Below are 25483 nucleotides of genomic sequence, written 5' to 3'. Positions count from 1 at the left end.
TCGTGTTCATGAGATATCAATCTAAACACTCGAAGATATATTGATATCTCCCCGCAACCATGTATTATCCTAGTTAATTTCGTGACTGAATACTTCCCGCTGTAAATTTCGTTGTACGTTTCGTGACTCCAAGGAGACAATAAAACACAAATCCCAGACGAATTGTACAACACTGCACCGCCACCGCGGCATTTTCTGAAGTACAAAGTGGTCAGACAATTTCAAGACGAATGGGAAATGTCTTGGTAAAGTGTTTTTTCGTGATCTCCTCGGTCATGGCTGTTATCCGACTTATTTTTTCATGAAAATTGCGAAATGACTTTTGTTGTTTTTTCTCGTGAAATGTAAATGGTAAATGTAAACCCTGATTTTTTCTTCCTTCCAAAAATTATCCAGTAAGCGTTTGTAACAAGACTACGCTAAGCCTAAGACTAAATTGCGTAGTCAGCACATGACCGTCACCACCCCCGGGGGTGCTTGGGTCAATTTTTGTTGGGTATGTGCATGTGCCGCTGGCCTCTCAGAACCCCTACCCCATTATAGTCATATTCTATGGTCAATTAACGACCCCAACTTCGTCACTTTCTGTTTTTGCGTCTACCGTGTAAATTCTAATGAAAGCCAAACAACAGCAATAAATACGGTAACATTTTTTTCGGCGAATCTTTCCGTTTATAAATCACAACTTGCCAGAATTTCTTTATACTTAAAATCCCGGAATTCGAAAAGTGTGACCCCATTCTAGTCACCCTATAAAAAGTGCTTGAAAAGGCGACCCCATTATAGTCAGCCCAGTCGTGAAAATGCGACCCCATCCAGCGGCACATCCCCATTAGCCCATTTATAAGCAGTGCCCCCCCCCCCCCCGGGACCGTCACCAATTGTCATTCTGGGCAATTTCCAACCTTCCAATTTCCATCCCCCATTTAACCATTTGTCGAAAACAAAATCAGGGTTGGAAAGAAACAGCGCTTATCACTTACAATTCATTTCCGTGCCCTGATGGGAGACTGGAAATGGGAAAAAGAACAAATTGTACAGAGATTTACGACAAAAGCAGTAAAGAACTGCTTTTTATTTTTTCTGAGCTGGTTGATCTATCGTGAAATTTTGCAGGAACAGTGTTGCGAGGAATTAAACAAAAACACTTAACGGTAAAATTGTGGCGCAAGTTAAAATATATTACTAAAGAAGTATAGTCGGTGGAATTTTATCATCATCATCATCATCATCATCATTTATTAGCCACTTTAATGGGACTGTGTCACGGATTTTAGCTAAATTTAGGCATGGGAAATGAACATCAAATTCGCTGAAATATTAAAATAACCGCTTAAAACAGTAAAAGAACATTTCAACCACACAGCAAATACAAAATAGGGCACGGATGGCCAAAAGTGACGAAGATTCAAATGGATTTCGATATGGGTTTTAGAAATATTGTTAGGCTGAACAGTTTTCAAAGTTAATCTTGTTTGCTTAAAGTGTGACGCCCGAGAAACACATTTGGTTGCAATAAGCTATGATTTTGTCATTTAGATCCACAGAAGTGATTCCTTGGCAAACATTAAGATTCACAGCAAGTATTTGTCAAAACTAAATAAACTTAACTCATCCGTGACAGAGTTCCTTTAACATTGAAATACAGTAGTATTACAGAAGTACTAATTATGGAAGGAGACCTTTAAGAAACCATCAGGCTTATAGGAGAGGCCACCTCGGTTATCAACTTGTTTAGTTAGATGTGATATCTCTGTTGAGGTACACATTTCAAAAATAAATAATGTTAAAATTTGGCTAGATTTGATATCAACGTCACGTCGTACGGTCATTAATCACGTTAATTGTGTACAAATATTTTTGCGACGTAATAAACAAACAACTCATTGTAGTTGCGCATTACACTGAGCTATTATGCAAAAAAACACTTTAACATTTTGTGAAATCAAGTTGAGGTGAAATATAAGACATATCTTAGGAATATATCGAAATATTCAGTTTACTTTGACGTGACAGTCACAAATGAAAGTGTAACATATAATGGACGAAATAAGATCCTGGAATAAGAACGAGTACAGCCCTACCCCCTACCCCCAAAGAAGCACTGTTTATTTGACAGTGACACGTTACCTAGCGACTGGCACGCAGATTGTCACGAACAATGAAGATTTACTTTACTCAATTTCCATATTTTATTTCAAGGAAAATATGGCGAAGGGACTTGGTTTATGGCCGTTAGCGTTATGTATAACGTTACTTCACATTAGAACCACACGTCCTAAAATTGTGGAAGGGACTTTGAGCACGAAAGAGGTAGTTTGAAATTGCGAAAACACTCAAGTGTTTGGAAAACAAATCGAATATGTGACGTGCGTTCGGCCCGAAGCGCTATTTCACGAGGTGTTCTAATCGCGCGTTCTTTTTCACATTCTCTTTGACAGAATTGGGCCTTCTTGACAAGATTTTGTTACAAAGATTCTATAGGAGAGTTAAAATACCATTTTGAATATCCAGAGGTGAGTTTTTCCTTTGATATCTTGTCAATTTGCTGAACGTTAAGGCAGTCGATCGTGAATCAGCAAAATGAATTGAACAAGAAACTAACCAGTATCGAAAACTTTCCTTCGAAGACCTAGTTTATTTATTTGTTTTATCTTTCCTGACAGGCATATGCTTCACAGAATCTTTTTCTGTATTTTGATACGCAATGGCCTTTTGTTTATCCTAAACGAGACATGGTATGTAAGAAGCCATATTTTTGGTTGAAGTTATAATATAAACTGTATAAACTTACGAGAGCGCACAAAGCGTTCATATGATACAAATTATTTTATTTAATAAGCTCGTTTTTTGTTGATGGATGCATGCCGTTTCTTATATAGCCAAGTCAAATGTCTTCCTTTTAATGCTAAAGTATAAAGTAAGGAAATTACCCGAGAGGAAAATTGAAGCTTCTGTCATGTTTTTGCTTAATGAGAAAGCTTTATTTGTTGTTATAAGGGTCGACTTTAAAATATACGGGTTTATTACTTAATTGTAACGAGTTAGGAAATTCAAGAAATATTTCTTGTTTTAATATTTTCGCTGCTGGCACGAATTATAACATGTTTTAATATATTACAGTCAATTTAGTGGACAAGCAGATGCAAATTTTGCCTTACGTTTCGCTGTCAAGCGATATTGAATGTGTTATAATTTGTGGCCGATTCCTGACATTTGATCGTGAAGTGAAAAATGATTCCATATTTGACAGATACACGATATTTCCTTATCCTAACCAGGAAATAAATGAAGTGCATTCTTTTGCTATGTTAAAGTAAGCTTAAGTTTCTCTATTCAAAAGTTTAGACTCCCATGAAACTTGGTGAATTTCAGTTATACATGAATGCAATATTTTTCAATAACTTTAATATTAAGGTGGCTCACAATTCAAGAAAGCCTTAAATTTGAGCATCATACATTGCTTCTCAGCAAATTTTTTGTCAAGCGCCTGACTAAGGGCCTGATTACATGAGTCGGGCTGGCTCGGTTTGCCGGGATGACTTCCAGCCCAGTATTACATGTGCCGAGTCAGCTTGGGATGGACTTAGATTTGGCATGAATGACAGGTTGAATTTAGGACAAATGATTTTGGCACAAAGAATCAGTTGAGCAATGTTGATGACATTTTCCAGCTGTTTGGTTTACAGTCGTTTTGAGACAAGTCGAGGTCGATTCAAGACACGTCTAAAGTCGATTTGATACAAACTGGAGTTGATTTGATTTAAAAGTAAACTCGAGAAAAGTTATAATATTAAGTGTTTTAGTTTGGTAATTTTTTGTTATCTATGTAACAAATAAGCTAAAAGTCGCAGAAGCGACGCGATCGATCGACGTAAATAAACTTAACCAAAACTTGGTCTCGTTTGTATGTAGAGGAGGCTTGAGTACGTATGTTTGATTCTCGCAGAGGTATGGGTTTGTATCATTAATTACAACGGAGATTTATGTTCGCTCGAGCGAGTACGTATTCGAAGGTCTGTTTGGTCATTTATGTATAGTATAGTATTCTGTATCGAAAGGACTTTGAGTAACATGAGCTTGAAATCGACTTTACATGCGTTTCGAATCAACCCCGACTAAAAATGACCGAATACCAGCTGTTTGGTGTTTTATTATAATATAATCTACACTTGCGCAGCTACATTAGCTGCTTTGCCTCTACATCCTATTTAGAAAGAAGAATATTGATTTTTGTGGTCGGCGCAGTGTGCCTGAAAAAGAAATATTATTAGAAATAATAATTTTTACATAAATTATTAGAAATATTATTAGAAATAATAATTTATACATATTTCCCTTCCCCCATCCTTAGCTTCAAATTTCTTGGTAAGTCTTTAATCAAAGAGAAGCCAATGATATGTGCATAGGGCCAGTTTAACAAGCCAGTCTTACGTAAACATGCATACATGTAAGAGCTATTGGAAACTGTTTATTTGAAAACAACTTTCTTATTTCTTTCTGTATATGCATAAAATCAATGCAACAGGATGATTATTTTAGAACAATAGTAGCAACACCTGTTCTGTAATTATTATATTAGGGAAAATTGTCAGGTGTAAATCTCTTGATTGGTTAAATATTCCCAAATGAAAACTGTAGCATATAGCTTTTCTTTTGGTATAATTCTACATTTATAGATGGATTTTAATTAGTTCCATTTCATAATGAATAAATTTATTTACTTTGTATAAATAAACCAGCAGGACATTTAAAAGTTTTTTACCTGATAAATTGCTATCCAGTGGATAAATGTTAACTACACTATCCAACCCTGAGATAACGATTTATTTGGTAGATAGCAAAATCCATTCTTTAAATAACTGGGGCTGTATAAGAAGCTTGTTTTAACATTACCAGTAAACAAATATGTGTAATGAGTGACATGGTAGACATTAAAAACTGTAATTGTTAATAATACTAATAATTGTCACTCACATAAGAGGCCCTGCCAGGGGGGTTCTCGTGTCGCTTGTCTAAATTTAAAAAAGTCCTGTGTCACTGTTTTATCGCTCTTCATGTCGCTGTCGGTTATTAAATTGATGCAAATTTGCCTGTCCTTGTCGGAATTTAATTTTCCATAAGGGTTGTCGTTTGTCGCAGTTTTATTTTATGTGCTGTCGCTCCTTTTTGGGCCACGTTGCTTGTCAGAATTTACCCTGGAAGGGCCTCACATAAGCTTTTACATTAAGGCTTCAAGTTCTGAACTATGGCCAAACACATGTCAGGAATGGTCTTGAGATTTTTCTCAGTTATACAATTTTATATTAATTTATTATAAATCCCTCATAATGTTTATGACAGGTTTTTACTCTCAGATTACTTTGGTGTTAATGAGGGTAGGGTACTTTGTGCCTAATGCCATTGTTTTGTTAATTATACAACTGGCCTGCCCTTTCTTAGAAATCTGACTGTATATTTTCATTATTACTCCAAATGGTGAAGTATAAATAACTTGAAAAACAAGTACAAAAATTAATTTTCTAGTATGTGATTATTCAACAAATTTGCACGGTGGACAGAATGGCACAAGTTATAGCTTTGTAGTGCACATCTGAATTATTGCAAAAGTAATATGAGTAAAATTACAGTAATAAGTATGCAGCCACCATGTTTATTTCCCTCTTTGGAGTACAAATATGGCGGGTATGAAATTGCACAAAAAGTAAAGTAGATTCTACATTTTTCGCTTTCTCGTAAAAGCTCTTTAGATATCACTTTATTATCATGTCTGAAAACTGAAAAATACCGAAAAAGTATCCCTTTTTAATGACAGTTACGGAACACAATGAAGAATTAAAAACAATCTCTGTTTAAAGTTTTTAGCTGCCATAGAATGTTTTTAATTATTCAGTTTGTTGTATAATATTATATATTGTATGAAAAAATTAATTGTGGCCACACTGTTATTCAACAGACATGTCTAGATAAAGAAGACAAGGTCTACAGAGGCAATAACCAAGTGGTGAACCTCACAACCAATTACATATGGTCAGGATGTTCAAAGAAGAAGATCCTTAATACAATGCATTTGGAATGTATTGGTAAGAATATATATTTAGTCACTTGTTGCCGTTTTCAGTGATATGCAAACTCTGACATTTAATCCTCAATTAACGGTTTACGCTTTTTGCTGCCGTTTATCATCTTAGCAGACCTCATGGGAAACAAAAGTTCACTTCAACCGGATCAAATGGTCACGTCTGTCAGTTGTGATTGGTAGATTTCAATCCATTTTGTTTGTTTCTGTTTTTCATGGTTCGATGGCTATCGCCATACCGTAATGATTCAATTTAGCGCCCTCCTTCCAATAAGCGCCCCCTTCCGAATAAACGCCCCCCTTCGAATGTGTTTTTGTAAATAAGCGCCCCTATTCCAATAAGCGCTCCCATTCTAATTAGCGCCCCCGTTCTTATAAGCACCCGTATTCTAATAAGTGCCCCTATTGTGAAAAACTGCCCATACTGAAGTCATTGACGTCAACTAGATAAACTCCTGACCGTTCGCCGCACAGTTCATGTATATATTTACTGCTAAAATGAACAATTATTTTAAAAGTAACTGAACTTTAAACAATTTCTAACTGTTACAGTTTCTGTTATTGTTAGATACATTTGGTTTTTTCTCAAGAAATTAAATAAGCGCCCTGTCCCGAATAAGCGCCCTGTCTCGAATAAGCGCCCTCCCGTGAGGTGCCAAAAGTAAATAAGCGCCCCGGGCGCTAAATCGAATCATTACGGTAATTATGATTGACGGCTGCAAAATCGCAATCGTTAGTTGGATTTTGAATTTCAGAGTTTGCATATCACTGAAAACCGCAATACGATTGTGACAAATTACATGCACTTTGTTTTGATGAAAGTTTATATAGTTGTATTGTTGAAACCTTGCACCTTTCGATAACACACAGTGTTCAATCAACAGTTGCGTTTTTCGCTGATGTCAATTATCTAAATAGCCTGCAAGCAGGGTCTCCCTAGGGACACACGCATGAGCAGGTCACTTTCTTGCTGACTCCTGGCCACCTCGCTTCGTTCACTGACTCCTCTTGCTGCTAATCAGACAATAATAATTTATTTTTCTTACTTTTTTCAGGGGATCGGCGATTTGTGTCAAATCGTGAGAGATGGTGGTATTTAGCAGTTAGTAATTGTAAATCTAGTAAGGTGGGTACTATTTGCAGTCAGCCTTTTTTGATTGTCAGAAGGTCTTACATTGTAGAGTCCTTGAGAAAAATTATGAGCATTCCTGTGAGCAAGCAAGCATTTGCTGGGACTGACATATAAGTGTCCATGAGGCCTATTCTGAGTAAATGCTCTAATATCCCCATGGCTTGTGTTGCTCAAATCACAATAGTTAATTATTATTACTCTTCTTTTGCATGCTCCACCGCTTTCTTAGAAATAAAGTTACTAAACACTATTAAAACTGTCTAACTTGCGGTTTTGAAAACTAAACTTGAATTACCGGTAGCTCTTTCATTCCTTAAAGTCACTGCATGCCTAGCTAGAGGATGCTACTAAGATTATTTAGTCTTGCTTTTTTTTTAAAAAAAAGTTACGGTATTTAATTCTATTTCATAAATTTTATTTACATGTCATGTCCACTGATTCTTTAAAAAAATGTTGACCCATATTATTAACAAGGTTCGGTGTAGCTTAGGGCTCCAAGCAGTAAAATGGGGTTGTCAGGCTCCATAGGAAAACTAGGGCCCCAGGGATCTAGCCCCTCCTTCTTTGGGACCCTGTTATATGGGCATTATGACCCTCTGGTTCTTAACAGACGAGTGGTGAGCTACCATAGCAGTTGCATTGAGTAAAAATTAATGTTAAAAATGTCATGTTAATAAATTCGATTGATTACGACATTTCAGGGACTGCTGTTGAAGTACAGATTAGAAATGACAAATGGAGAAACTTTTTGGAGAAAGCATTTCTCTGCAGATGAAAGATGTATGTATTACTAGTGTTTGTACCTAGTTAAACAGTTGATGACATTTAGAAATAAACTACATAAAGATTGGATTTGCATTTAGCTGCCTTAAAAAACAAAGGTCACATTTATTAGTCAAAATTATGAAGAAAATATTAAACAGTTATTGGACGAGGTTGAGCAAAATATCGTGGTTTGTCAGTGGCGAGCAGATCAATTATTTGCTGAAGCCTAAGGCTGAGGCAAATAATTGATCTGCGAGACACTGACAATTCATGTTATTTTGCGAGAACCGAGTTCAATAATTGTTTTATCATTCGATCACTGAATTTGTTTCGCACCAATTACCTTCAGGAACTGCGTGGAAGCTGCACTTTTTTTGCTGAATTAATGCAGTTGAAAGCATAACTTCACCTTCGATAATACAAGCTGGTCTTCATCCAATTCTCTTTCTTTCAGATAATGCCGAAATACAATAAGAGGAAATTCCATTGCCTTCTTTGTAGCTTCGCTGTTTTTTTGGGCCTAGTAGACAAATCCAACCCCTCTTCTTTATCCCTGGAAACCAGCTGCCATTTTTTCTCGGAAGTGGACACAACTATGTATGAGCAGAATATTATTTGTAGCAAAATCACTGTCAGATGCTAATGGCATGAGCAGACCATTATTTGTAGGCAGTTATTTGCAGATCACGTGGTGAGCTCTCGGCCAATGAAAAGGAAGAAAACATTGCATTGAATGATAAATTATTTTAAATGTTTGCTGATTGTGCACAATCCCCCCCCCACCAGTAATACAGAGGATTTTTTCTGCTCAATCAGGAGCCAGCAAAAAAACCATTTGGAAATAGTCTGGAGAGACTTGTTTCCCAGGGGCTCATTCAGCCCTTTTTGAAAACTTTCACTACTCCGACTTTTGCCGAGTTTACTCCATTTCCCCCGACCAACTGCCCCTGGATCTCCAAGGATGGTTACGTTGCTACTGTAATATTACACTTTTCCGGTCAATCCTATATAATTATTTTGTAAATCACATTTTGTTCAAGCTTTCACAATTATTATTAATCCAACACATCCAACTCCATTTATTTGATCATTCTACATAATTAAAAAAAATAGTTTAAGGAAACTGCATAATATTAATTTTATGATTGAAAATTATTAGTAATTTTGATGTGATCTTTGAACACTGGTGAAATTATGTTTTCTCCATTTTGTTTTTCAGTTATTCTTCCAATGGACATAGCTTTCTTTATTGCATTTATCACATTGTGGATGCTTGGGGTTTATGTAGCATGTAAGAAGCTATTAACTATTTATTTACTCTTATTTTCTGATTATTATTAATATTGCAAATGCATTTGACAAATATAAATTACCCTGCAAAATCAGGTGGAAAACGTTTTTGCCTGATACTTAGCAAATAAGGCCAAGTTGGCTAAAAATCAGTCGATATTCTGCACGATTCCCGGCATATCCAATTGAACAAAATCGAACCAATAATCAATCAAAAACAATCAAACACCAATTGTTTGATTGGCTTTATTTTACTGTGAGTTCGATTTTCAAACCAGTCGAACACAATCCAACTCAATCCAATTCTATTTGTTTAGAATCCACCTCTCCATAAGTAAAACATACGGGACTAATTAGGGGGATGGTGGACCGTACAAAATGTCTGCAATATAAACAAACAGGAGTTCTGTAATCGAACGTTCAAATGAGTACGATAGTCAACTGTTCAGTAATTGAGCGATCGTTTTTTATCAATTATCGACTGTTCGGTAATCGAACATTCAATTTTGTTTGATTGACCAAATTTTCTTGTGATTATGTTTGATTACCGAACCCAATTGAACAATAATATTGGTGTCAAATGTTTGATTTGATACGGTGGGTAGATTGAGCAGGATTATTAGACTATTGTTTTACTATATTCAACAAATATGTGACTTTAGTGTTGGAGGCAAGAATGAAGTGACAAATGAATTCACCTTGATCAAAAATATGTGAAATTCTGCTTTTATAAATATTAAAATCAATGAACGCTGGCAAAAGCATTAGTGGACCACTTGCAGTTTGTGAGGTTGTGATATACTTGTTGCCTTGCATACCCAGCTGATGTTGACCCCGCCATGTCAATTTTATTTTTGAATTTTATTCATATTTTGTTAAAGTCTTTTAACCAAACAGTATTTTATTGTTTGCAATTGCAGATCTCTTAGTGGCTCGAAGACTTTTTCACTTTTCATACAAGATGTATTTGATTTCAACAACTTTTGAAGGTAAGGTGTTAAAATGTGATTGCACAGATTTTACTGTCATCTCAGAGTGAGTTAAAGTGTGGCATTTTACACCTGGCCCATATAAGTCAGTAATTTGCTTAATGTGCAATCACTCCGTGTTGATGATGCGGAATTTGTCAACAATTAGCCATGTTCAAAACGAGCAGGGGACTGGGTACGAATATTCAATATCGATTGCACTGAAAAACTGAGCCCGTCAACTGAAAGAGCATCTAAAAATTAGTAATCCAACCAAATTTGAGAGTTATTGGTTTAAACGCAAAGGCATGGAACTCTTTTAAAAATCGTTAAAATAAGAGAGCTTAGTATGGCTGGATGGACAGCTGTCCCTCCAATCCATACTAAGCTCTCTTATTTTAGCAATTTCTAAAAGTGAACCATACCTATGTGTTTAAGCCAATAACTCTCAAATTTGGTTGAGTTACTAGGTAATTTTTAGATGCTCTTTCAGATGATGGGCCCAGTTTTTCAGTGCAATCGATATTGAATATTCGTACCCAGTCCCCTGCTCATTTTGAACATGGCTAATGTACAAGGAAAGGGCATTGAAAATTCCAGGCTGTGTGTGTGTGGGTGGGGGGGGGGGGGGGGGGGAGAGTTTAGGGGAGTCTCAAAAGCCCAAGTTGTTGGAAAAGATAAAAGCTTATTTGGATTTGTGGTGGGTGCGGAGTTCAAACCAAAAAAAAAATGTGATGGTGTAGAAGTAAATGTATGGTTATTTTGGCACTGTAGAATAGAGCAAAGATGTACAGCAAGATATGCAGGGGCATAGCTAGCCTATAGGCCCGTAGGCCCTGGCCTACAAATATTTTAGCCTGTTCGTATTTTTAAAATATATAATAGAGAACAATTAAGGCTGAAGCACTTTCAAGTTGAAATATAAAGCTATATTCATTATAAATATCGCAAAAAACCTTTTCGCAATTTGTCCAATCGGCATTGATGCTGTATTAATTGGTTTCTAATTAGAGGCCATTAACGAATTTGACGATAACGCAATCAAAGGGTCAACACTTTTAAACAAGAAAATAAATAATACGACCCTAGATAGTCACGCGCTAAAAACCATGCACGGGATCTGAACCTGTTTTGTCTTTATTTTCTCAACTGAAGACATTATTTTTAACTTCAAATAATCAAAACTACCCTAACGCCACACATTTAGCGTGCTTTCTAGAAATAATCCTGTTAGAGCTAAGATAGGTAACGGGTATCCTTTCTTTTCACTCAAATAAACCTCAGACAATCTTTGACAAAAGTAGTTGACACATTGACTTCGCTCTGCGGTTTTATGACAAATTTACCACTAGTTTATAAATTTCATGACTCTCTGCTAAAATACCCCCCTCCCCCCATCCAATGTTGTAAAATGGTAGCAATGGACTTAGAAACAAACTTCAACATTGATTGGGGGAGGGGGTTGGAAAGGTGGGGCAAAAGGATGAAATTGGTCCATATAGCAATAAAAAAGGGCGTAAATTGACAATGTGTCAACACTTTTGTCAATGATTGTGGCTACGCCTCTGATATGGGAATTTGTTTGTCGGCGGGCAAATATAAGTTGTATGAGCAAACTTGGGAGATATTTGGTAGAAGGCATTAAAATGAATTGGCTTCAAAGTGGGAATGGTTATCTTAGCTTGCAGTTGACTGCTAAACCTTTATACATATCACACACACTGTCCACTATATGTATTATTACTGGTGAATAAATAAATTACCCAGGATGGCCCATTGAGCAACTACATATACATGTATGTATATGGTTATTTTTTTTCAAATCAGTTTGATTATGTTTCATTGTCTCGTAATTACATTATCATAACCTGAAACAAAGGGAATTAAAAGTCAAACTGGTTTAAAAAATTTTAAACCAAAGATAAATTTGAACCACAACATAATTTTATGTATATATGCAATGTAGGTTTTCTTTAGAAAGGCTTACACTCAGTTTTAGTAATGGAAAGAAGTTGCAGAGAGTAATAATAGGTTCTGTTTTCTTTTTTCAGTTATAAGCTTGATGTTCTATATCATATACTATGCCAAGTATGGAAAAAGTGGCATTGAAACATATGGCTTATCTGTAGTTGGTAATGTATCAATCATTATTCATAATTTTATAATTACTATATTCAAATGTAGAGTAATTCACATTAATATATGTTCCTACTTTATTTATGCATGCATGCATCTGACTCATTTTAAAGAATTTCCAGATTTAATGGCCCAGGGGGGGGGGGGGGTAACCCTGCAATGGACTAGTATCCCATCCAGGGGGGAGTAGCAATACTCCTAGTTGCCTAATGCTACGGAAACCGGGATAAGCTCTGGCTGTGTGTGCCACTTGGCTCAGACACGGACTTTACCTTTTGCTGGTCCTAAAGTAAGAATAATTTTTCATAACGCAGGGCTCGAGACTAATGGTAGCCAACTAGCCAAAGGCTAGTAAAAATGCAGTTTTGGTTTTGTAGTTTTTAGCCTTTCACTAGCCAAAAAATCAGGCATTAGTTGCAAGAAACCGCATTTATTAAAATCGTTTCTCAGAAAATATAACTAACAAGTAAACCGTTATAGAATGTGAAGCTTTAAACAATCTAGTTGACAAAACGCATGTTGATGTACAATTTTTATAGTGAAGAACGTAAGCCCAATTTTGTACGAAAAAAACATGAAGATTTAAGGAAATTTTATGGCTCAAGGTTTAAACATTATCGCACATTGTTTTCACCCTCCCCCCTCCTTAAAAGAAGAACTATGCTTAAAAATTGTGGCTAGTAGAAAATAAGTTTTGGCTAGTGAAATCAAAGCTGTCACTAGCCACTTGGCTAGTTAGCAAAAACGTTAGTCTTGAGCCCTGATAAAGAGACATCCTTGTCATTTCAAATTCTGATTATATTTCTAACCTTGTTTTTTTTTTTTATTACAGGACGTGCTTCCCATTTCATCTCCCATGTTATATTTCTATTAATGTTAATTTTGATGGCAAAAGGATGGACAGTAACAAGGTAAAACAAACATTGCAGTGCAATTTAGTTCATAAGACAGATATAACTTTTCGAGTATTGTGATCATAAAAAAATTATGATCATTATTTTTAAGATAATATTTAATATTATTAAAACTCACAGTGACTGAATCATTTGTTTGCAGAGGTCGTATCAGTTCTTCTGGTCAAATCAAGCTCAGCATCTTTGGTACAGTTTACACAGTGTGTTTTGCCATCCTCTTCTTCTATGAAGTTGCTGTAAGTAGAAAATCATACAATATCAGTAGAGTATAAAGATCAATAGTAATACTGTAAAATTCTGAAAATAAGCCCTAATCCCCAAGGCCAAAGGTAGTAAGCAACAGGCAAACCAAGAGGGGTAGTGAATGGTCCTTCAAAAACTGCATGTCTGCATGATTAATTTCTCATTATTTTGCTAAACAATAATAATTGAATTACCAGTAATTATCCACCATCCCTACCCCTCTCAGGGCTCAAAAAGTGCGTTCTGGATGTCCAGGACAAGTAGTTTTTCCTGCAGGGCAAGTAAATAACTTGTGCTCTACTTGCCTTATGGACAATTGCAGGCAAGACATCTGCCAGCTAAATCATAAAAACTAAACTAAGACAACACCTGCAACAGCTCTAAGAAAGCAAAATTTGAGAGCTGCTTGTCCAAAAATCAATCTGGAATTAAAGAATTTTCGAGCCCTGCTTTCCTACATTCATCCTTATTGTGATAATCAGTAAATTTACCCTGGCCTCCCTTAACAGGGGTGGTGAATTGTCCTTCAAAAATGCATGTCTTGCAAAATTTTAGCCAAATTTCAGGGGTCTCGTCGTCTCGAACTTTTCTTTGACGCCTTCTCGCAGTCTCGATTTTTTTTTGCAAGGCTAAAAAGGTCTCGGGCTCGCAGAAAAGATATCAGTCTCGCCGTTTCGCAAAGTCTCGCATTTACCATTCGACACCCCTACCAAGGCTATGCATTGTTAGTAAGTAAATCAATATGAAAGAAATTTTTCTTTTCCTTGGGCCCCGGTAAGATTTTTTGTCTGGCGATGGCCCAGTGGCCAGTTTCTTGCAACCCCCCGAAAACGCTTTTTGGGCCCTTGAAGCGATTTTTAATTAGCCGTATCTTAAAAACAGAGAAGTGTACAGGCCTGAAACTTTGTATGAAGGGAACCTATGTTCATATTTAAATCATGTGAATAAAACAGCCCTGCAGCTACGAAAGGTTTGAGATTTTGCTATCTAATGGCTTTCTGGGTGCGAAAATATTTCGGAACCTTTCAGAAACGGGCCCCTGGTCCCCTGAAGACAATGCCCAGTTTTTCTGAAACTATAAGCCCTCCCAAAGGAAAGCCCATAAGCTTGCATTTAGCTGTAGTTCTTAAAGAAAGATACAGCTTTTCCAATTGTAAGCCCCGATTCAAAAGTTTTTGTTTTGTATTGAGCTTATTTTGCAATTTATGGTACAATGTACCTCAAACTTATATTCACAAGTGTGACTACAAACTAAATTGCTCAGTCGATTGATGGCCCAACTGCAAAGTGTGCAGGCCATTAAAATTAATCCACAGGCAACATAAGGATCAATATCTTACAAGGTTAATGCAGTTAAACCCTGATAATTTATAATGTAGTGCCAAAAAACACAGAAAATGTGTTCATTGTGATGGAATTGATTATAAAGGAACCCTGAAAAAAGCAGGAAACCAACCAAAAAATTTATTTTATTCGGTTTGGTTAAAATTATTTGAACAGTATTAAGTTGCACCACACAGCATGCCACTAAAGTGCTTTTACTATGACCTGTTGACAGAAAACATAATATATATGGAGGATTATTTTGTTTATTTATTGAGAACATTCTGTTGTTGTTTAAATTGAAGGTGTTTGATCCTGGTGAAGTTCTGTATATCTATGAGAGTCCTGCTGGCATTGGGATTTGTGTCCTGAGAGTCATTGTGAGTATATAATTTACTATACACACGTCACCAAACTGTGAAATAGGCCCGAAATGTTATGCCGCTGGCCCGCCTACATTCGTCTGTAAATTCCAACGAAAAAATGGTCCGAAGAAGAGAAACTCAATAAAAGCTTGGTTAAACAAAGTGCTTGCCATTTTGTTAAGTTGTTGTTTGAGATTTGGCATTACTTTTAGGTCTTGGTGCAAAAAAAAAAAAAAATTCGACCATGATTATTTTTCAAGTGTGGTTCAAACAAACGATGGTAAACAAGAGTGTCAGCAAGGAGACACAGCCTGTGAGCGACAGGAATTTCTGGAATTTGTCAATGAAAGTAGGCAGGGCAGCAAGGCGAAAATTCAGGCCCATTGTCCCATTGGTGGCGCGCATAGTATTACCATTAAGCTCAAAATATCGCTTTCCATGTCTAATTGTCATTCATTCCCTTTATGCCAGTTTTGAGAACTAGGCGGTATCCCAGTACATTATATCCTGCAGTCAACAAATTGTTATGCCACATTTTCCAGAAAACTCCCATACATGTAGCATTATAAATTCCTACCAGAAGTTTTGGTCTGAAAGACCCATAATTATTATTATTTTTTTTTAAAAAAACAACACAAAAGTATGACGTAAAATGGAATGAATGGAGGGGAGGGTGGAACAAAGAAAAAACCCTCCATGGTGAAGGCGTATAAATATTTTCTTGGGCGTCACATTTCAGGAGGAAAAGTTGGCAAAAGTTTGTACTTGTGAATTTTTATTAAAAACAGTCAATTACTGTTGACAATGTTATTTTTAGCAAAACTACTTAAATCCACCCAAATAGCTCTGTTAGAAATATTGTCATTTGACAGATGCATGGCTTATTGAGATGATTGTGATAATTATGTTAATATATGAAAATTAATTTCAGGCATGGCTTTGGTTCTGCTATGGAACGTTCTTTACCCTGAAGCACTACCCAAACAAGTGCAGTTTTTATTATCCATTCTGGTTCTTTTACACAGGATGGTAAGCTACCATTCTAGTTAATTATCATTTTTTAATTACGTAATTATGTTACCATTATTCTTTAGACTTGCAAAATACTTCAGATTACCACCCTCTCAGCTACAAGAATTACCGATGACTGAGAAACTAAGGGAGAGAAAATAGCTTATACCAGAAACTTGAAAAGCTGCTTTTAAGCCTCAATGTCTTTATTAGTTTGGCTTTAGTTCCTGCTGACACTTTGAAAGAAAGAAAGGAGGTTGAAAATATGGAGTCCATCTAGTAATTGCTTTGCATCCTATATTATTGATAAGTTTTTGAGACCGTCTTGAACACAAGCTACAAATTAAAGCATGTCTGCAAAGCGCTATGTTTAGCATTTTAGTGTGATAAATATATTTATTATATAAACTGCAGTGGTATAGCGAGTGGAAGCAAATCGAGAAAAATGGTATCGCACATGTGTGGATAAAAATGATATCCACATTTTTGTGATATCGTTTTTGACCAATCAGCTCGCAGAGTTTGCCGGGTTTCAATGCTCAATGGGAAATCTTCGGAAAATGGTCGGAAATCTTCGGAGAATCACCAAAAACATCGTAATTAGTAGGTTTATATAATAAACAGAATAATACATGGTTGCTTGGATATATGAAATTTATCTTCTCATGTTCAAATCGATAGCTCACGAGTGAGCGCAGCGAACAAGCGAGATATTGGTTTTGAACACAAGAAGATAAATTTCACATCTCCGTGCAACCATGCATGTATTATCCTCTATATAAACACATATTACAGAAGATGTGATGTCTAGTTATTCTCACGACATACCGTAAAATTCCAGTTATATAAAGGCCCCCCAATTATAGGCCCATCCACCTGGAAACCAAAAAATACATCCGATAATAAGCCCCCCCCCCCCCCCCCGATATAAGCCCCCCTCTGCCGGACAACAGTACTGGACAGGATAAATGTTGCTTTAGTAGACTTTTTTAACTTAAAAACGTTTTTGATCAACGCTCCCGTGGTTCATTTCAAAATGTTTTTTTTTTCATTCCGCTTATAAGCCCTCCTGGATATAAGCCCCCCCGTTTAAGCCCAACCAAAACCCCTTACGAAGTTGTATAAACCCAGGGTTTATAAACGGAATTTTACGGCATTCTAACTTTTTTATTTAATAACCAGTCTGACTTATAACAAAATAATGTTGTTCTTTTTCAGGTTCCTTGCTGGGCCAGTTGTTGTCATAATTGCAACATTCAAAATACCAAAGTGGGAAAGGTGAAGCTCTAGACAGTTTTTCATGCCTGCTTTTCAGTTTTTGATTTTTTAAGAAACGGAAGTTTTTATCTGTTGCTGCTACAATAATAATAACAAGCAAAATTAATTTCCAATCATTGCAGAACAAGTTGTGGTCATTTTAATGATGTCACTTCTCACCATAGCAACAGTATAACCTGTTATAAACACTCTTAATTTTTGCTTAAAGCATAGTTAATAGAGGAAAATGGTTATGAAGCCAGACAAAGTTCTTTGTTATATGTTTTTGTTCACTATTTGGGGGGTTGACAGTGCACAAAACCTGAAAAAATACTTTACATGGTTACGTGTGTTCATGCAACTAACCAATAAAAACTTTGCGATTATGTAAGTTATGCAGTGTATGAGCGCAAAACAAAAGATGTGCACTCGTGGACTTTCCAACCTAAATCTTGGCCTGTTTGTTTATGCCTTTGATGTTTGCTGGGCTTCTTAACTATTTCCCTCTATTAACTAATGCTTAAAGTGCTTAAAAACAAGCTCTGTGAACCGATATTTTATCATTGAGTAATGATAAGCATGTAAAGATGCAACTTTTTCCAAGTTAAAAAAATTTCTACAGAACAGTTTCAGAAAATTTAAGGCAGTTCATTTAGAGATTATAAGTTAAAAATTCATTGAAAACAATAAATTGGCAAGTCGCATTGTGAGGTATTTTTAGCACATTAAAAAAGGACATTTTCATCGCGCATCACTTTGTTATGTGAAGAGGGGTGTCGAATGGTAAATGTGAGACTTTGTGAGACGGCGAGACTGATATCTTTTCTGTGAACGCAAGACCTTTTTCGCCTTTCAAAAGAAATCGAGACTCCGAGAAGGCATCAAAGAAAAATTAGAGATGACGAGACCCCTGATATTTGGCTAAAATTTTGCGAGACATGCATTTTTGAAGGACAATTCACCACCCCTGTTAAGGGAGGCCAGGGTAAATTTACTGATTATCACAATAAGGATGAATGTAGGAAAGCAGGGCTCGAAAATTCTTTAATTCCAGATTGATTTTTGGACAAGCAGCTCTCAAATTTTGCTTTCTTAGAGCTGTTGCAGGTGTTGTCTTGGTTCAGTTTTTATGATTAAGCTGGCAGATGTCTTGCCTGTAATTGCCCATAAGGCAAGGAGAGCACAAGTTATTTACTTGCCCTGCAGGAAAAACTACTTGTCCTGGACATCCAGAACGCACTTTTTGAGCCCTGAGAGGGGTAGGGATGGTGGATAATTACTGGTAATTCAATTATTATTGTTTAGCAAAATAATGAGAAATTAATCAATGATTTATTTTTGTCAACAGAGCTCAAATTGTCAATGGAATTGATTGGTCCATCTCGTTTCTTGCACACTTTGTTTTCTTAGTAAGTAATCCATCAATAAATGAATCATCAAGGAAGTGTTCGTTTTACCATTTTCACAAAATTTGTAAATTAATATTAATTATTTTACTGAAATACATAAACTGCTAGGTTATAAAGGATCTTGTATTGTGGCACTAAAACTTACAGCTTTTTCAATGTGATTCTTTTACAGATTATAACAAGACCTTCTGCCGCAAATACCAATTTCCCATTTCACTTGAGAACCAACCAGGTAAGAGACTGTTGTGTTCCCATAGTTAAACAAGTGGACATACGATAATATCCAATTTTTATATAGCTAAGCTATATGACAGCTAGACAATTTTCCCAAACAGTGTGTGCTCTTATTGGCTAATCTGAGGTCACATGACATCTAAAAATAAAAACTGTTGCAAGCCTGCCAAAAGTCTCTGAGGGGACAACATTGCAAAATCTATGCCCCCCACGTCAGAAGGTAACATTGCAAGGTTGCCTGTGAATGACGAGCGCCATTTTTGTAAGTCTTCGTCATGCTATATAACAAAACACTTATTAATTAAGTGATCTTAATTCCGGCGCGCTAACCATTAGGCCACAATCGCGCCTCCCAAGCTCTTATTCGAGGGCGCCGCTTATTTGAGAGCGGCGCTTATTTAAAATTTGGACACTACAAAGAATCTTATCTTTGACAGTTTTTGAAAAGAGCGTCTCTTGATTGTCAGTATTCGTCTCTTGCTGAGACAGAAGTGGCGCTAGCTGTCGTGGCAAGGTTTGCTGTCTTCACAACATCTACAGAACTTACGTATTGTAAGAGTGTTGAATAGAAAAACTAATGGGAGAGCAATAAAACAATCACTCAAAACTGCAAAACATCGCTTTTGATGCAAAGAAATGTTCAAGTTTGTTTTAGAGTTGCTTTGTAGTGCTGTTTTAAGTTAAACGGAATTCTTCAAATAAGCGCCGCATCGGGACTGCGGCGCTTATACGGGGGCGGCGCTTATTAACTTTTTTGTCCCAAATGTGGCGCTTATTCGAGGGCGGCAGTTATTCAGGGGCGGCGCTTATTCGAATAAATACGGTAATGTTTTACTAATAAGTAAATAACTTTTAGATTGGTATCCAAGAGGGCAACACCCTCCAGGCCTGAAAATGGTACTGCGTACTATACTCCTCCACCCCCAAATGCACCTCCACCTTATTACTCTCAAGAAGCCGGACACTTCACAGATATCACGTCCATGTTTTTGGGCAGCGGAGTGACCAATGGCAACAAGGTAATTGTATTTTATTTGCTTGAGAAGTGACACTAAGTCTACAATCATTGACAAAAGTGTTGACACATTGTCAATTTAGGCCCTAGTTTTATTGTTATGCGGACTAATTTCATCCTTTTGTCCCACCTTTCCAACCCCCTTCCCCCTATCAATGTTGTGGTTTGTTTCTAGGAGTCCTTTGCTACAATTTTACAACATTGGATGGAGGAGGGGGGTATTTTAGCAGACAGTCATGAAATTAAAAAAAAAAAAAACTAGTGGTAAATTTGTCATAAAAAATCGCAGAGTGAAGTCAATGTGTCAACTACTTTTGTCAAAGATTGTAGATACCTGTATACGTTGTGGTTCAATTTTACCCTTGGTACAATTTTGCTTTTATTCTTTGTTCTCGTGAATGGTAATACATGTAAATATGATATGGGTAAAACTGTACTACAACATATATGTTATCAACTCTAGATGCTGTTATGCACTTTAGGCAATGTTTTGTGAAGTTGTCCTACAATTAGTTTGGTCCAAAAAATTGAGTTGCTGTATGGATGGGAGTCCAGAAGTCCTATGGACGGCCACTTTTCATAGAAAATTAATATGAATAACTGTATACAGAGGTTTTTTTTAGCAAATTTGGAAATCTTTAGATACCTTTGCACTCATAACTGCAGTAAAACACCTTGCATGCTTCTCGGGCCCTCTTATGGGGACAAAGTCAGCCCTTCATCATTCATCTCTGGTGTCTGGTCTTTTCTTGTTGCTGTTTACATGACGATACATGATTTTGTCCCGGGATGAGTTCCTCCCGGGACAATTCATTCACGGGATGAGTTCATCCCGTGACGAAAAACCCCATGTAAACAGTCCTTCCCGGGATGAAATGTAATGTTATGTCAGCACGGGCGAGATGAATTCAACTCGGGCGGGACGACTTATCCCGGGATGAACACGCTCATGTAAAATGAAATTTTTTTTCATCCCGGGACGAAACTCATCTCGGCTCTCATGTAAAGAGGCCCTAAGTTTGCCTGACCTATTGTGCAAACACAGGCCTTTATCAGCTCTATGTTCTAAGAGATCTTCCTTTCCTTGGACAGTTTAGTTTGTTACCCGCTCCTCAGAACATAACATTAGAAAAAATTCAATTCAATTGGATAGAAGGCCTCAACCCTCCAAGTTTATTTTTTTCCTTAGTGGTCATTTGGCCACCGACTGCTCAGGTTTGGTCGCCAGTCGCTAAATTAAGCTCGCGCTTTCAATCCTTCTTCTCAATTTTAGTCGCCAGGCTGGCAACTTTGGTTCCAATTTAGTCGCCAGCTCCAAAATTTTAGTTGCCATGGCGACTAAAATGGTCTCAACTTGGAGGGTTTGGCCTGAGTGGAAACCAGAACTTATGATGCGGCTTTCTACTCTAAACAAATTACTAGCCCGGTATTTAACTGAAAATCAATTTGATTTATGATTTATTTCATGGTAACTAAATTGTTATAATTATAATTTTATTATGCAGCCAGCATATTCATCTGCAAATGGAATGCAAAATGGAGCAATGAACGGTTATCCTATGATGACAACAAGTCAGTCAGTTTCTTAACCAATGTGCCAGGAAACAGTGAACAAGTTTATAATCCAGTTGTAAATAAGGCATGTAAAATGCAGTTCACGTGTTTGCAACCATACGTCATTTGTATTTTGTTTATTTATCTTAAGTGTAGTCTTTTTAACACTTATGTTGTGTGTGTGTTTTTTTTTTTTTTACTTTAAAAAGCGTCATTCAGTCAGGGGAGTAAGTGCCGGTCTTGGCAAATCTTCGTTGAAGTACTCAAAGTCAAGAATTTCCAAATTATTTCACCCAATCAAAAACTAGTGCGAGCACTCATAAGTAGTCCGAAAGCAATTGCGCATACAAATATGCCATGTTGCTTAGCAACTTCTGAGACAAAAACCACAATCTTAGTTATAACTTCTCGGAAAGGTGATGACGCCATCGACTGGCATTTGTTTCCCCGACTGTATTTGTTATGAACAATTTTCACTATGAAGAAGGGGTGTAAGGCAAAAATTGAATGGAAAAATTAAATCATGACATCCCTGCTATAAGCCATTGCAACACTATCCTTTGCCTGATGATGGCATAACTTTATTGTCTAACTTATAAAAGTGTCCACTTTGAAGTCAAGCATTTTTTCAAAGATCAATGTTTCCAGCCTTTACTGTATCCGAAAACAAAAATGATTTACTTTCTATTTGCCATATCACCATAACCCAATGCATTTCACAAGTTACAAAAATATTAATATGTGTTTGGCACCATGCATACAAAAATGGTGCTGTTATTTAATGATATCAGCTAGTATTCTCATCAGTAAGTTATTTTTTATAGCTGTAAAAAAATATGCTCTTGTGAAATCATTTTAAATGTCAAGATTAGCTTGTAGAAAGAGGATTTCATACAAGGATAACAAATACATTTTATATGACTAAGGAATAATAATTTATTATTATAATAATTCGCATAATAATAATTCACAGTGCGACCAGTTTCACCTGGACCAAGGCCACCCCCAGGCAAGCAAATTCTTTGTAAACGAAAAAATTATTGCAACACATTTAACTGCTTCTGTAGATCAATAATTTGTTTGAAATCTGTGTTATTATCCAATCTCTTATTTCATCAATTTGCATGGAACTTTGCCGGGGGTGGGGGGGGGGGCTTTTGTTGGAGTACCTGTAGAACTTTGTGTTGCTGTGGCTGTATTGAGTGTAATAACTAATTTTTTTATGTCAAGAGTGACACCATTTTCTAAATAATTCAGGGCTCGAGACTAACGGTAGCCAAAGGCTAGTAAAAATGCAGTTTTGGCTAGTAGGTTTTGGCCTTTCACTAGCCAAAATGGCTAGTGAAAAAAACAGGCATTAGTGGCAAGAAACCGCATTTATTAAAATCGTCTCTCAGAGAACTGTTGACATTATAGAATGTGAAGCTTTAATAGTAAACAATCTTGTTGACAAAAACGCATGTACATGTACAATTTTTATAGTGAAGGACAAAGCCCAATTTTGTAAGAAAAAAAAACATGAAGATTTAAGGAACATTTTTACGGCTCAAGGTTTAAACATTATCGCACATTGTTTTAACCCTCCCCCCCCCCCCCTTAAAAGAAGAACTGTGCTTAAAAATTGTGGCTAGTAGAAAATAAGTTTTGGCTAGTGAAATCAGAGCTGTCACTAGCCACTTGGCTAGTTAGCAAATAAGTTAGTCTTGAGCCCTGTCTGTAAACAAAGTCTGGGCCTAAGTACATGTAGTTAATGTTTGATAATGTAAATAATTTTAAATAATTGTCAGAAATAAATTAAATAATCAGGAAATTGGTTTTAGTTAACCATTGGACAACCTTCTGTTAAAACAGCATTTATCATCATCATCATTGTCATTGTTGTTGCTTTTTTTTTTTTTGCAAATAATTTAGCCTTGGAGTTACAGTGAATTGAAACAAATATCGATCCAAAACAAATAAAAGCTAGCTAAGATTCAACAAGTCTGGTTGGCTGAGAGAATGTAAACAGAAAATTGTCCATTGCAGTCAAAAGTCTCAATCATGTTGATGGTATCCTTTTGTTTTGATCAAAAGACATCGACAGCAGTTTGAAGAAGAACAAGCTATCACGTTATTTTGTAATTCAAACACCTTTTGTATATCTAATAACGTACAATGTGTTTGAACCATTTCCCATACAAACTCATTTTTGCCGAATTCATACTTGTATCATTTCGCTTAGGCCAGGCTGTGGTCTATTGAATCATTATAAACGGTTTGAGACTTACGGAAGCCAACTAGCCACAGGCTAGTAGAAATGCAGTTTTGGCTAGTAGATTTTGGGCTTTCACTAGCCAAAATTGCTAGTGGAAATTTCAGGCAGAAACTGTAAATTGAAATCGACTCTGAGAGAACAGAACTACAGTAACAAGTACATTATTGAAATAATTTATACCAAATATGGGCAAGCTTAAATTGCCTTGCAGCGTACAAATGATAGCTTTATTTTGACTTTCCTGGTGACGAAAGCGACGAGTGAAAAAAAAGTGCTATAAAAACGATGCATGAAAGTTCCGGCTAATAGAAAATTGATTTTGGCTAGTAAAATCAAAGGTGTCACTAGCCACAAGGCTAGACTAGTTAGCAGAAAAGTTAGTCTCAAACCCTGATAAAGTACTAATTAGGCTTCATTTTCTTTTTTCTCTTCTTAACCCTTTGACCCCCACATTTTCCTCAAAAAACGCGTTTTTTTAGCCGCTAAACTGAAATTTTGGTGCTATGGTCTGGAATTTACCTCAACTTTGCTAAAGAAGCACTTTTTCACACTTCAGCAACATTTTCATAAAGATTCTGTGTAAAAATGTAGAATATTTTACTTTGGTGCATGCGCATAAGCCGAAATTTGGACTTTTTTTTTTTTTTTTTTTTTTTTTTTTTTTTTTTTTGCTGAACCGTTCCAAATTGTTTTTTTTTTTGCCCCTTTTGCTTCCTTTTTTTCTCGCTTTCTTATTCTCGTTACCTTCTACTCTTCATATCCTATCTTTTGGCCAAAAAAGTTTTGACATTATCAATGGAAAACCCTGAAAAGGGGACCTTGACCAATTACAGGTGTACTGGCCTCTTTAACAACGATTTTGCACCAAAAATGGATTTTGTTTTTCTTTGATTAGCTCTGTCAGAATGCAACTGATATTCAAAATGAACAGTCCTGTAGAAAGGTCGATTCAAGCTCTATCAGATTCTTATCACGAAATTCCACTGACGTGCTAATTAATGACGTCACAAGTGAATCAATGACTGCACCTCCAAATAGCGCCTGAATGCGCGTTTAGGAGTGAAAGGGTTAAACATTTTTTGTAAATAATACATGATGTTCTGCCAATTGCTCAAGGTGTGTTATCACATCTTTCATGGCTAAGAGGTTGTTTGGATCATTTTCCTTAAGTACCACCCCCCCCCCCCCTGGTATATATTGATCATTTCTATGCAAATCGTTTTATATTTACATGTACATGGTGTTAACAAACATGCTTAGTTTTACATGAAAAATATTTATTAATAATAAGAATTTACTGAGGATGAGGTGAACAGAGTAAATATCAACAAGGTTAATAAGGTGATAATTTGTCATGTACAGGGAGACACTAGGAATGATTTCCTGAGGTTAATATGGTTATAATAAAATCGTAGAGGCATGTTAATTTGACAGTGACAAGAAATTAGAACTTTCAGGGAAGGTATGCTAAAAAAGGTAAATGTACCTGGTCTTGAGATAGATTGTTAAAATAATTTGTACACTGTAAAATATG

At 36.3% G+C, this 25483-nt stretch overlaps 2 protein-coding genes across 7 annotated transcripts in view; one reads left to right on the top strand and one right to left on the bottom strand.

The window, feature by feature from the left end:
- Nucleotides 1-25483, bottom strand: part of LOC144662450 (uncharacterized) — a 49532-nt gene that overhangs the window by 22193 nt on the left and 1856 nt on the right. For 5 of the 6 annotated variants that reach the window (XM_078523252.1, XM_078523256.1, XM_078523255.1 and 2 more), the window contains exon 3: nt 13403-13518. The gene's annotated coding sequence lies outside the window, so the exon portion shown is untranslated. Of the gene's footprint in view, nt 1-13402; nt 13519-17054; nt 17075-25483 lie in introns of those variants that run through there. The other variant, XM_078523253.1, reaches the window with a different exon arrangement.
- On the top strand, nt 2154-24385 carry LOC144662452 (transmembrane protein 145-like). Its single transcript, XM_078523261.1, is given in 19 exon segments — nt 2154-2313; nt 2442-2516; nt 2667-2738; nt 5957-6083; nt 7135-7205; nt 7913-7991; nt 9196-9267; nt 10187-10255; nt 12286-12366; nt 13203-13281; nt 13427-13520; nt 15156-15230; nt 16147-16244; nt 17445-17504; nt 18832-18892; nt 19065-19124; nt 19983-19997; nt 19999-20145; nt 21647-24385. Coding segments are annotated over 19 exon segments (1524 nt in total). The 5' UTR covers nt 2154-2208; the 3' UTR covers nt 21731-24385.

Source organism: Oculina patagonica, chromosome 8 (assembly GCF_052425735.1).
Source record: "Oculina patagonica isolate OP01 chromosome 8, crgOcupat, whole genome shotgun sequence".
In the NCBI taxonomy this organism is placed as follows: Eukaryota; Metazoa; Cnidaria; class Anthozoa; order Scleractinia; family Oculinidae; genus Oculina; species Oculina patagonica.
The sequence above is the reverse complement of the archived record's forward strand: the minus strand, read 5'-3'. Positions and strand labels throughout refer to the sequence as shown.